Source organism: Camelus bactrianus, chromosome 33, assembly GCF_048773025.1.
Source record: "Camelus bactrianus isolate YW-2024 breed Bactrian camel chromosome 33, ASM4877302v1, whole genome shotgun sequence".
NCBI lineage: Eukaryota > Metazoa > Chordata > Mammalia > Artiodactyla > Camelidae > Camelus > Camelus bactrianus.
The window spans coordinates 8,407,978-8,421,829 of record NC_133571.1 but is presented as its reverse complement, the minus strand read 5'-3'; the positions used below and the strand labels follow the sequence as shown (position 1 = coordinate 8,421,829).

The following is a 13,852-nucleotide window of genomic DNA, read 5'->3' as shown; positions in this document are numbered from 1 at the left end:
CCTTCCCCTTACTCCTCCCCTAAATGTTTCTCGCATTATGGGTTTGGTTTCTAATCTTATTTTGCTGTGCAAGCTGCAAAAATGTCAGACTTTTCTGACTATTCCTCTGCCTTCTGATTACCCTTTTAAGCAATGCTGATTGCAGGAAATTGCTGTGGTGCAAGGCGGGTGTCACAACACACAGTGATTAGAACCCGCATGTGTCATTCACGGCCTGATTGAAGTAATCACATGGAGGGGAAGAGCAGATGAGAAACCTGCTAAATATGCAGAGGGGGCTGTTTCTCATCATTTGAGTTTAAGGATTTGGAGTTAAAGAATCAAAACTTCTGTGAGTAAGGCTTATGTTTTCAGTCATTTTTCTTTCTTTCTTTTTTGCTTTTTTATTGAAGTATAGTCAGTTTACAATATCGTGGCAATTTCTGGTGTACAGCATAATGTTTCAGTCTGAATCGACAAAACTTCTGAGCAGGGTCTGGGTCTCTGAACATTGTTTTCCTAAGGAAAACAAGTTGTTGCTTTTTACTGAACACAGGTGCCCCATATGCACACTGTGGAATAGTGGTTGAACATGTCAAGAAAGATACTAGAATGTAAATAGGATAAACATATGGCAAGAAAATGAGGAAAGCCCTAAGAGCTCAGTCCTGCAAGGCTGCACCCCCCGCCCCCACACCCCACTTTGGATGCCAGTTGAAAATCTAGGTTGTCATCGGGGCTTCTGACTGACCAGCTATGGATTGGAAATTCCAACAGCCGCCACCTTGGGTTCAATTAGTTTGCTAGAGTGGCTCCCAGAACTCAGAGAAACATTTACTTACATTTACCAGTTTATCATAAAGGATACTTAAAGCATACAAGTGGATACCAGATGGAAGAGATGCATAGGGCAAGGTGTGTGGGAAGGGCTCAGAGTTTGCTCTCTGGGTGTGCCACAGCCCTCGTGTGCTCCTCTACCTGTTCGCCAACCCAGAAGCTCTCTGAACACTGTCCTTTTGGGGTTTTATGGGGCTTCATTACATAAGCATCATTGGCCATTGGTGATTCAACTGTACTGGCCAGTCTCTCTCCCCTGGAGTTTGGAGTCTGGGAGTGGGCAGGGGTTAAGGGGATGACAGGACTGAAATTTCCAGTCCTTATTTCATGAAGCTGGTTTCCATAGCAACTAGTCCCCATCCTTAGATTACCTAGGGGCTTTCCAAAGTCTCCTGATTAACATAATAAAAGATGCCTTCATCACTCTCATCACTTAAGAAATTACAAGGGTAATTTTTGGAGCTCTGTACTAGGAATGGGGGTGAAGAACAAACATACATTTCTTGTTATGAATCACAGTATCAGCACTAAGCTATTTATATTATTTGGTTGTTCTGGAAAGTATTAGTCTCATTTGGGCAGGGCAATTTGGGCTAGACACTGTGGTCAGTATAGAAAATGCAGCTAAATGTTTGAGACTTGATTTCTTTCTAAAGCATTTCGACCAAACCCATTGTCTTCCTGCCTTCTGTTCTCGTGCTTCCTGTGTGTGGCTGAGCACGGAAGGGGAGTGGGCTTGTGGACTGCCGTTCACGGGAGGCCTTGGACCGTCAGTATCACTTGAATAAAGAACATTATGAGTCAAGCCCTGTGATAGGCATTGGAGGCATCTACTAATAACTTCTTATCTCTTTGTCACCCTCAGGCACAGAACCCTGGTATTTCTATTTAATTAATGGATTTCTGAATTTTAATGTAGTGTTTGCTTTGGCTCTCCTGGTCTTACCACTGACTTCCCTTATGGAATACCTTCTGCAGAGATTTCATGGTAAGTGGCATGATGATGATAGATTTGGGGGAAGAAAGAGAAGTAACAGTGTATACCAAGAATCTACTTATTTTATTCTCCATTTTCTTTCTACGGAAATGGTTGGCTTATTGCATTTTCCGTCTGTGTTTGTAGATTATTTAACCTATGTGAAGATTTGGTTAGTAATTGCAACAGAGGGAGGAGATTTATATTCCTTTAAATGAGAAGTCTGTATAATTTACAGAACCACCTTGCGAGGCAAAACGTTTATAAAATCTTGGGAGATAAGCCTATTTCAGTCTTCTGGTTTTGTTTTGTTTTTTTTAAAGAAGTGTGTTAACATGGCAGATTGCTAAGCTAATCAGTGCTAGAGGCAAACTTTCTTTGGGAAATCACTTCAACCAAAAATTTGAAAACCAAACCATATAGAGATTTCCCCCAAATCTGATGCTTGCTCTGTGTTGCCCAGTGCTTCCTCAAGTTGTCATGGCTCTGGATATACAGTGCCCATAGTTTCTTTTGTGGAAGACAGATTTGAGCAGAAATTCCTGTGAGTTGTGGAAAGAGATTTAATTTCAGACTTTGTAGTCTAATTTGGATGCCATATGATCCCTGCATACCAGTCCCCATCCTGCTTTCCTACTACGTATGGTTTATAAAGAGTTCACTGTGTTATAATAGGAGAACAGGAAAACAGCCTTCAGGGTCACTTTTGTGTTGCTTTAGGACTTTTGTTTTAATATAACCATGATGCCATTATCCTAATAAAATTAACAGTGATTCCTTAATATCATCTTATACCCAGGTAATATTCAGATTCCTATATGGTCTGAAAAATAGCTTTTTACAGTTTTTTAAAAGCAGGATCTAAATAAACAAGAGGCATATACTGAATTTGAGGTTATGTTTCTTTGGTTTTTTAGAGATTTCCCCCCTCACCTTTTTTCTCCTAAAGTTTTCTGAAGAATCCAGGTCTTCTGTCTTGCATAGTGTCCCACATTTGGATTCAGCTGTTTGTTCCCTTGAAGTATTATCTCACTCCTCCATTCCTTGTAGTTCTTAAGGATCACTTTTTCTTTTTTGGAAAAGTAACTTTTTTTCTGACTATAAAAATAATTCATGCTCGTGGAAAATTTAGAAATGCTTGTGACATAAGTATAAAGACAGTAAAAATAAAATAAAAACAGTATATTGCTGTTCTCCAAAGTACGAGTCCAATTTTGACTTAAGAATATGTAATGTACCCACGTGTCCATCTACTGGAAAATGAGTACTTTCTGGTTTTTCTTAATATTTTTGTATATTTTATAATAGAAAAAATACTTTTTTAAAAGAAAAATTGTTAAAAAAATAAAAATAATAAAAGAGAAAACATAAAAAAAATAAGTAAGCAGAAAGGAAATTTCCCATTATCTCATCATACATTTTATAGAGGACATTTCAAAAATTTAGGCCATTTTTAAAAATGTATTTTTTAGCCTTTAAGATACAGAAGAGGAAAAGATTGTTTACTTATAGAAGAATAGATTTTTTTTTTTATGATTAAGAAAATTCCAACCTAAAATGTAAAGTTTAAATCTTACATTATAGCCTAAAATATCATGGTAAAATCTTAGAGTGAAAAGTTTGAAAGGTAAGCTTGTTATTGCAGCTCAGGAATTTTTACCCCCGAAGAGTTTCTGCAGAAGCACAGATAACTGAGGAACAGTAACCGAGGCATTGCTACTGTGGGGTCTTCAATGACTGCCTGATCTTTTCATCTAAACTTGCTCATTGTAGACATAATGGACACCAGGGGGCGCTGTCTGCCTACCATTGGCCGGTTTGCTTTGCTCATTATCACTAATACAAGCGCAGTAGGGGATGCCTTCACTGTGGGTTGCAGGCTTATCTCTCAGTGTTCATATGCCTAACCACAGGAACTTTCCAGCAGGTGCTTGGGTCTTAGTGTTCATTAAATTCTTTTCATTCTTTCACATGCTTTAAGTACATCTTGGCTTTAATTTTGAGATAGAGTGGGTGGGTATTGCAGGAGAGAAGACTTGATCAGTAAGCTCCCTTTAAAAGTGTTTTTATATTTGCTTTGATAGAAACTCTTTGTCATTTGTAGCTTGACAGAAACCAGTGATGGGTTTGAGAATCCAACTTTTTCCCCTCCCTTTGATCTTTAGCTATTTGAACAGGCTGATTGTTGTATAAGTAAGAAGATTAATGTGTTAAACAGAACATAGGAATCAAAACACCCAAGAAATGAATTTATGTTATGCTTTTTGTTAATCTTAGGAAACTTCAGTCTTAGTAGCAGGACTCATTAGAGAGAGAAGGCTTTTTGTCCTTCATCCAGTGTAGAAATAATTGAAGTTACCTATTCACCTGACTTTCATTTGTATTCTAGCTAAATACAGTATTGTGCCTTTAAATGTTGGATCTCTTGGGAGAGCTAAGGGGTATATCTCTCTTTCTACTTGACTCCTTTATTGCATCAGAGAAAATGTGAATACAGAAGTTGGAATGTTTTATGGGGGGCCCTAGAACATACTCCCAAGTTTGAGATCAAGAGAACGTTGAAACTAAACAGGATGTTTTGTTCTAATATGGTGAAAAGTGGATCTTTTTCTGTGTCTTACAGTTCAGAATTTAGGCCACCCATATTGGCTTACCTTGGCTCCAATGTATATTTGGTTTATAATTTTCTTCATCCAGCCTCACAAAGAGGAGAGATTTCTTTTCCCTGTATATCCACTTATCTGCCTTTGTGGCGCTGTGGCCCTTTCTGCACTTCAGGTGAGTTTCAGGGAAATGTATATTGGTTTTGTTCTGTTTCACTTTTTAAATCGTTCATAAAGCTTAAAGGCAGATTACAGAATACCTCCACCTAAGATATTTTATCTACACATCAGACCCGGTACAGATCATCTTATTAAAGGTTATGTATTGATTGCTTAGCTGTTGATCTTACAGGTATTTGCTGATTACATATTTGCAGTGTTAATTTGTGCATCAGTTTGTCTCTGTTGTCAGTGAGAATCCAGTTGCTATGAAGGAAATCTTTTCAAGTCATTGTGTTGGCTGAGCACAGAAGGATGGCCCCACAGCAGAATTAATAGAATGCCTGCTCTTCAACTATGAGGCCTGAATAAAGCTCGCTCAGTGTTTGGGGGAACATCAGGCAGTTGGCAGTATGGGACACTACATTTGTAATCCTGGCTTAGAAGCTGTCCAAGTCAATTCCCTGTCAGAACTAATCTTGAATGTCTTGGTATTTATGGCCTCAGAAGCTCCAGACTCTTTTTTTTTTTTTTTTAACGTGTGCTACCATTTGCAATTGGGAGAAAAAAAATAACAAGGTGGTAAGTTTTTTTATAACACATTTATGGAGATATCGTTCACAAACCATATAATTTACCCATTTAAAGTGTTCAGTACAGTGGCTTTTAGGATATTCAGATCTGTGTAACCATCACTGCAGTCAATTTTAGAACAATTTCATCACCTCAAAAACCCTCTACCCTTTAGCTCCTTTCCCTTATCTCCTTAGCCATAAGCAACAACTCATCTACTTTCTGTCTCTATAGACTTGCCTATGCTGGGCATTTCATATAAATGAAATCATAAAATATGTGCGTCTTTTTGTGACTGGCTTTTTTCACTTAACATAGTGTTTCAAAGACTCATCCATGTTAGGATGATAGTTTCAAAAAGTAATTTTAATTATAAAAGTAATTGAACTTCAATGCAGATAATTTTTCTTTTACCTCTTTCTAAATCAGTCCTATGATCCTAACAAAACCTCCTAGCATTTTTGCCTAGCATATATCAAAATTTATTGTGGTTGTAACCTAAGTGTTTATATAACTTTATATCCCTTTTAATATAATAATATCATAATGTTCTCTATGTTGCCATATCTATACCCATCATTTTAACAGCAATGTAATGTTCTGAGTTGGATATAATATATAACATTATATAATATGTAATATATTGAATTGGTTATATATAATGATTAAATACAATTTATGTTAGAGTTTAGGTTGCTCACTTATTACAGTATTATAAATAACGTAGGATAAATATCTTTGTTTAGGTATTTGGATTGTTTCCTTAGGAGAGATTCCAAAAAATTTGAAAGTTCAGGCATATTTATGGCACTTGATACATATTGCAAAATTGCTTTCCTAAAGTATTTCTAATCTAGGAGGGAAAAAAGGAAAGAAAGAAATCTCTTGGAAAGGTATTCAAGGACTGCAGAATTCATGCAGGGGTATATGTTGTAATCATATTTATCTAGTTTTTGAAGTAGTTTAGCAGATAATTAACAGCAATTTCCTAATGTTCTATGAGAGAAATTCTTTTTTCTTCTTGTTTGGTCATGAGACATTTTGTTGATACTAAAAACTTTGATGAAAACTTGTCAATAAGGAAAGTGAAGGTTAATATTAGTTATGTCAAAAGAGATTGAGAAACTATAATAAAAAACTACCAAAAAGCCATTTTTGTTTAAATATTTGAAAAAATAAATTATTAAGACTTTAAGTACTAGAGAAATATTCAAATAATTTTTCTATGAAGCTAGTGAGATTTTATTCTTGGGAAGCCCTCTGGCTTGGCTGATCTGTGGACAGTTTAGCAGAGCTTGCTTTAATCTGGAATTTGGAATGGGTACCTCACTAAGTATTTGCAAATTCTCGGACCCTTGATAGAACCTCTTTTGCTGCTTCCTCCCCTCTTAGTGTTCCTATGATGTCTTATGATTGTGTATATTCTGCAAGGTGTATCTTCTCTTTTCAATGCAGTTTTCTTTCCTTCTAGAAATGCTACCACTTCGTGTTTCAGCGGTACCGCCTGGAGCATTACACTGTGACATCCAACTGGCTGGCGCTAGGAACACTCTTCCTGTTTGGGCTCTTATCTTTTTCCCGCTCTGTGGCACTGTTCAGAGGTAGGTGTCTTAACTTACACTTATAAGGCACTTCACCTTGGGTTTTGCTTGATATGTGATTGTTTAATACAATTCAGCTTAAGCTGAGGGGGGGTGGGGAGGACTTTTCCATAGGGAGAACCTGTGGGCTTCATATTATTACTTAGGATTGACGAGATGATGGAGAATTCCGTTTAGTGTGATTAACTATAATTTTTTTCTCTATTCTTACTGATTTTTCTTCCTTTTAAAAGGATGCTTTTTCCTTTCTAAGGATGAACTATTAAGGAAGCCTTAAACTTAGGGTGCAAATTTGGGGTTCAAGTCTCATGATTATATTCTTTCTTATAATCATTATTTGGATCCAGAATATTAAAATGTACTCAAAGAGCATGAAAATTAAAAGGTGGCAGGGTGTAGAAGGGCAAGAAAGCAAATTATTTTTGGCAAAAATAGGGCTTCTGCTATAACCCTCTTCCTAACTGCAGAGACATTTTACACAGTAGAAGGACATTAACTTGCATTATAATTAAATGTCAGAATCTTATTTCATCTTTGGCTTTCACAAACTTTTCTCCCCTCCAGGGTATCATGGGCCCCTTGATCTGTATCCAGAATTTTACCGAATTGCCACAGACCCAACCATCCACACTGTCCCAGAAGGCCGACCTGTTAATGTTTGTGTAGGAAAAGAGTGGTACCGATTTCCCAGCAGCTTCCTTCTGCCCGATAAGTAAGTTGCCCTTTAATTCTCAAAGTTTTAAATCAGAAAGTAAAAATAGCAATTCTGTGGCAGTGTCTTCTTAATTTTTCTTTACTTTAGATTTTTCACAAGTTTTTGAATAATTCACCATCTCAGAGAGCTGTGGGAACTGCGCTGTGCACCCACGGCCGGCGTTTGCTAGACTGAGCGCTGTGTCTGCTAGCACACCCTGCACCATCCTTAGCCGCAGGAGTCTGGGGACTCCTGAAAACACCTCGGCCCTGGGCTTCTGTTAGTGGCTCTTCCTGTGGATTCGTATTTACATTTTTATAATGAGCTGATATTAATCAACTTCTAAAAGTGGTTTAGAAACTCTAGGTAGAAGAGTGTTTTTAGAGAAGAAATGTTTGTCATCCAACAACAGTGAAGGTTCTCTGCCAATGTAGGGACTCTGGGGAAGCTGTGGCCAAGACAGCCGTACCGCTGTCCCTCATACTGTCTGTTGTTGGATGTAGCAGCACGGGCTCTGAAGCTCCTTTGCATCTGCTGCTTTCGGGCAGAGAAGAGTCCTAGTTAGGGAAGAGAGAAGTCAGGTTAAGATGAGTCATGTTGCTTCATTTGGGGACCGGCTTCAGCAGTTTAGCTGGTGATAGTATCTTTTGCTTGATAAAGATCCTGTATCAGTCATTAATGATTAATTAAAACTTGTTTTTTAAGTGTTAACTTTAGCCTTTGCCTTTTACATTTGAAGTAAGTTTCATAACTAAAGATACTTTTGAGGATTACTCGGGAGCGAAGGTCTCCCACAGTGAGTTCTTACATTTCACTCTTCTCTCTATACACCTGATGAGTTTGCTTTAATTTTGATGTGACCCTCTGATCAGGTGGTAATTGGCAGTAAACGTTGAATTTCTCCGGTTGTTTGATGGTATGAACACTATTGCAGATTTCACTGCTGAGAGTTGGTGACACGGGTTGAGAGTCGTCTAGTTGAAAATTTCTCAACGATTTTGGACGGAATTGTGACCTCTGTCTCTGTGCTCCCTGGTTGAGGTTTTAGCAGAAATATTTTTCCCCAAGTGAAATGTTTTCCACAGAAACAAATTTTTTTTTGCTTGTGTATTTCAAGTACGTTTAGCAACATGAGCCCCCTGTGTTTTCCTTATTCTCCTTATTTGTGTTTCTGACAGTTGGCAGCTTCAGTTCATTCCATCAGAGTTCAGAGGCCAGTTACCAAAACCTTTTGCGGAGGGACCACTGGCCACCCGGATTGTTCCCACTGACATGAATGACCAGAACCTAGAGGAACCATCCAGATATGTAAGGGCAATATTCTCTTTATTTACTACTCTGAAAAGAGTTCTACCCTTAAAATCTGTTGGCATTCATATCACAGCATTGATGAGATGGGCATTTTTTAGAAAGTGATTTTTTCCAGGGTGAGGGATATAGCAGCTTTTGTTGAGAAAGAATGAACAGTATCATTTCTATTTTCAAATGACCTCCTTTGTTTTCTATATAAAATACATAATTCAATATGTTTTCTAAGCTGGGCTAGAAATTTTCTTATGTTTAATTTGAATCATCATTTTGAAACACATTCTGAAACTCTTATCACTCCTTGGTCCATTAAAATACTTGGTGGGGAACTTTCAAGTTATCAGTAGACCTTTGACCTATTGCTATATTCTGGTTTGAGCGAATGGACCTTCAGTGAAGGCTGTTCTCATAGTGAATCCCTGAAGCAGTCTGTGTCAGGGCTGTGCTCTTCTGCCCACTCATCTTTACACACCCTGAGACCCCACACGGGTTTTATTTCAGTTCCTTAGAAAGATGACACTTTCACCATTTGACACCTGTAAAATCTTTGATTGTGGAAAAAAGTGAGAGCAATAAAGAGAATGTTCCTGTTTCCCAGAGACAGTAAAGGATTATTTTATATAATTATTAGAAAGCACATTTTTTGGCAACCTGTCTGTTAAAGAAACATTTAACAGTTTAAGTGTCAAATACATTTCGTTTAGATTTTCTTATATCGTATTTCAATTGAAATGTGAAATATTGGGACTTCCAGTTCTCTTCCTAAGAAAACCTGCAGCCACGTCTGGCCTTTTGTCTCCCAGACGGGGGCAGGTCAGACTTCTATGAAGACCCCTCAAGGTTATGAGTGAGATTCTTACTGTGTGTGCTCTAGCTTATGAGCTATGTATGTAGTCGTGAAATACACATTTGGCTTGGCCCCTAGACGAGGTAAGAGATGTGCTCCCCTAAGTGGCTTATATTGGAGCTTCCTTCTGACTTAAGCCTCTGATTCCTGTAACTATGAAAATACCCCTGGGCAGGATAAGCTGTTGTTGGTCATTTTCATTTTAGCTGCATGTAGTTCCCGAGAGCAGGCTTTGCTGTACAGGTGACCACCATGGGGACACTGGATAGTCAAAAGGGTAGGACAATATGCTATGATGGGGCAAGATATAAATTCAGAGTGATGTTGTCATGGCTGTTTTGGGAAGAGAAAGTCTAGGGTGGTTAAAAAAAGCATGGACTTTGGAGACAAGTAGACCTGGGTCCTCATCCCAACTCTGTTGGTGACCTTGGGCAAATTACTTAACACCTCTCTGTAACTAATTTCAGTTTCTATCTATGAAGTAAGAATAATGGTACCTACTTTGGAAGAAATAATATGAGATTGGATGTTATATCTCTCTGTCATATTTAGCATAGTGTCTGGTACATAGATTTTCTCACAAACATTCTCAATTTGATAATGGTGTTTTTGATAGATTAGAGGTAAAGGAACCCCTAAGAAGATTTATAATCTGCCCAAATCTCTCTCTCCTTTGTTAATTTTATTGTTTCCCAACCTAATTTTTATTACAGTCCTTCCAGACTCATTGTTGCTCTTTCTGTCCCTGTGACTTTGCTTATCTTGGTGACTGTGCCTGGACTTCCCTTGTCAACCTTCTTATACTGTCAAAACTCTTCCCCTCGGAAGTCTCTCCCAACTATTTAAGTCCATAGTGAGCAGTTCTTCTCTAAATGCCTTACATGTTTATCTGCATAGCTCCTTTAGCCATCTAATTCTGTTCTCTTATGTGATTTAAATGTTTCTGATATGGATGTCATATTTTCCCCTGTCAGATTGTGAGTGCTATGGAGAGAATGCCTGCCCCTTATTTCTTTTGTATTCACCAGGGCGTTCACGGTAGTGCTGCATATCTAGTCGTTAGCCTGTATGTGCCTCCTGACTTGAGAAATGAATAGTCATCATTGTTGGGACAGTGGTGTTGAGAGAAAGCTGGCTATAAAATCCACATGAAAAGATGGGTCAGCATCAGTAATTATTAGAATGGCTGTCATCGAAAGGTCTACAAATAATGAATACTGGAGAGGGTGAAGAGAAAAGGGAACCCTTGTACGCTATTGGTGGAAATGTAAATTGGTGCAACTATGGAAACAGTTTGGAGAGTCCTTAAAAAACTAAAAATAGAGCTACCTTTTGACCCAGTAGTCCCACTCCTGGGTATATATGCTGGAAAAACAAAAACACTAATTCAAAAAGATACAGGCACCACAGTGTTCATAGCAGCGCTATTTACAATAACCAGGACATGGAAGCAACCCAAGTGCCCATCAACAGACATTTGGCTTAAGAAGATGTGTATATAACACACACACACACACACACACACACACACACACACACACACACACACACACAATGGAATATTACTGAGTCATGAAAAAGATGAACCATTGCCATTTGCAGCAACATCGGTAGACCTAGAGAATATTATGCTTTTTAGTAAAGTAAGACAGATAAAGACAAGTACTGTATAATATTACTTATATGTGGAATCTAAAAAATAATACAAATAAATCTATGTACAAACAGAAATAGACTCATAGACATAGAAAATAAACTATGGTTACCAAAGGGGAGGGGTGGGGAAGGACAAATTAGGAGTATGGGATTAGCAGATACAAACTAGTATACATAGAAAAAGCAAGAAGGACTTGATGTATAGCACAGGGAATTATACATAATATCTTATAACAGTGTGTAATGTAATATAATCTACAAAAAGAAAATAATCTCTGTGCTATACACTTGAAACTAATACAGTATTATAAATCAACTACAACTGAAAAAAAAAAAAAACTACAGTGGCCTATTGTATATTTCTTAGGCTTCAGTTTCTGGTTGTCTCCGGTTAGATCATATTTCCATATTCTCTGCTACCAGATATTGTTAAATTTAAGTGGCTATATTAGCTTTACCCAAAAGGTGCAGATTTTCCAGAGTATCTGTAGGAGTCATCAGAATGCTGGCTGGTAAAAGGAGGGACAGATAAATCTGATGTGTGGTCTGAGTGTGTAATCTCATTGTGCTCGTACACCTTTCTGTGGTCGAGAGTTTTTCTGCAGAGTTCTCTCTGGATTTTCCTGCATGGTGGGGGAAGTGCCCTTCAGATCCAGCCCACTCACCCTTGACCCTTTGGAAAGGAGAAGAGTCATTTGATTGCTCACAGTGAATTCTGCGTGAACTATGATCAGGGATTAGTTTCTTTCAGTTAACTGTTTACAAAGATATTTGTTTTCATTTGATGATGAAAGTAAAAAACATTTATTGTATAAAATAATGAAAGCTATCAATGAGAAAAAAATCATCTACAATCTCACTATCCCAATATTAAACCACTGTTAAAATTTTAATTTTTTTTTTCACTTTTTTCTCTTCCATCCATAGGTGCATGTGTATGTAAGCAAAAATCTCAAATATTTTTAAAAATAGTGTTGTAGTTCTTTAAGAAATGGTGCCAGCATCAAGACTGGTGGCCAAATAGCTTTGCCCAACATGTAACAGCACAAGCTGTACTACATTTAGGTTTGCTACTTCTGGTATCAGTCCTGGGTTTTAAGTACCAGTTCATTCAAAAAGGCAAAATAGTCATATTCTCTGTCTTTCTTGAACATGCTGAATAGCAGCATTATTTTTATTTGCCTCTTGGTTCTGAGTGACAGATTTTAGCCAATCCTTGGCTTCAGTGCTTAGTGATTGGGTCTGTCTCCTGTTTCTAGTCTGAAGGGAAACTAAGAAACGTTCATGACCTCCTGTATTTCACTATCATCTTTTACCTCTGAGTTTATCAAGCATTAGGAGCAAGTGTTTGTGAAGGTGCTGTGACTTCTGCTGCATTGTTATAACTTCACTGCAGCATTAATATTTTTTCACTGCATATTTTTGCATGATAGGTACTGAGTAGCTGTTGAGTAGCCCATTATTGAACAGGTGGCATTTTTACAGTGGTATCTGCCAAGATTTTCTGCCAGAATCAAGGTGTGAATTTAGAAGATAGACTCAGTGTCTCTTCTTTATTTCTTGACAGATCCAAATTTTAATTCACTATTTCAAGGTGAATGATACCCTTCTGGCTTCAAATCTGGTATCTGATTAGGGAGCTACCTAGTCAGTGGGATAGAGTTTGGAGTAAAAAACACGTGTTCAGGAGGGAGCCTGCAGTTAGACTTTTCTGACTTCGACTTAATGCTAAAGAAGATTTTCAGGAAGCTTGTCCATCTGTTATCTTTGAAAAAATAAAACTGATCATTGAATATTTTTCCCCAATAGTAATACAGTCACTTCCACTATAACATGATATAAAATTGCTAAAAATGCATGGAAAATCACAAGGCTTATGGGGAAAATGAGATTAGGGGTGCAATACTCACGAACTTTGTCAGTGACACAGAAAAAAGATAGGAACCTAATAAAAACAGTAGCATAATTTTATATATGTTAAATAGCTAAAAATGCATAAATGCTACAAATGTATGGCACTTTACCTTGAAAAAGATCTCAAGTTTGCTTCTGGAAATGGCATTGGGAGGGCTGCAGCTTGCGAAGTAACACCAGGTATGGATGGTGTGGCGCATAACACAGCGAACTGAAGAAGCTGGGAGGTATTTCAGTGCGGGCTTGTGTGCGCTTTGTATACCCCAGGCTGATGTGTTTAACTGGGTACAGTTTTCTGGATTCACCTAGTTTTTCTTGTGGACACATAAGCAAATGTAAAAATTGAATTATGCTCAAATTGTTCCCTAATATATCAGTTGCGTTGGAACGAATTTGCATTTTCAAAGCATATCTTACAACAGAACTGACTGTATATTCTTGTTTTTCTTTATCCCTGCTTTTACCACTTACCAGTGGAAAGAATTATGGATTTGGAAGGGAACTTGAGATATAAAAGTCTATGATCTCTTCATTTTATGAGTGAAAAAACTGAGGCTCAGAGAGGTTGTAACGTGACAAAGATTTGTCCTAGGATGAGAAGCTTGGCTTCGGGATTCCCCAGTATTCTTTCCACACATGTTTATACCATGTGGTGTAGCACTTGAAGACATGTTTTCATGGAATGGTTAACTGTTCTTTCATGTA

At 37.7% G+C, this 13,852-nt stretch overlaps 1 protein-coding gene across 3 annotated transcripts in view; it reads left to right on the top strand.

The window, feature by feature from the left end:
* The window catches only part of ALG9 (ALG9 alpha-1,2-mannosyltransferase), a 78,974-nt gene that overhangs the window by 22,838 nt on the left and 42,284 nt on the right, over nt 1–13,852 (top strand). For all 3 annotated transcript variants that reach the window (XM_074357129.1, XM_074357130.1, XM_074357131.1), the window contains exons 9-13: nt 1,682–1,804; nt 4,416–4,570; nt 6,599–6,728; nt 7,293–7,440; nt 8,601–8,730. In XM_074357129.1, coding sequence (XP_074213230.1) covers nt 1,682–1,804; nt 4,416–4,570; nt 6,599–6,728; nt 7,293–7,440; nt 8,601–8,730 — 686 coding nt within the window. The remainder of the gene's footprint in view (nt 1–1,681; nt 1,805–4,415; nt 4,571–6,598; nt 6,729–7,292; nt 7,441–8,600; nt 8,731–13,852) is intronic.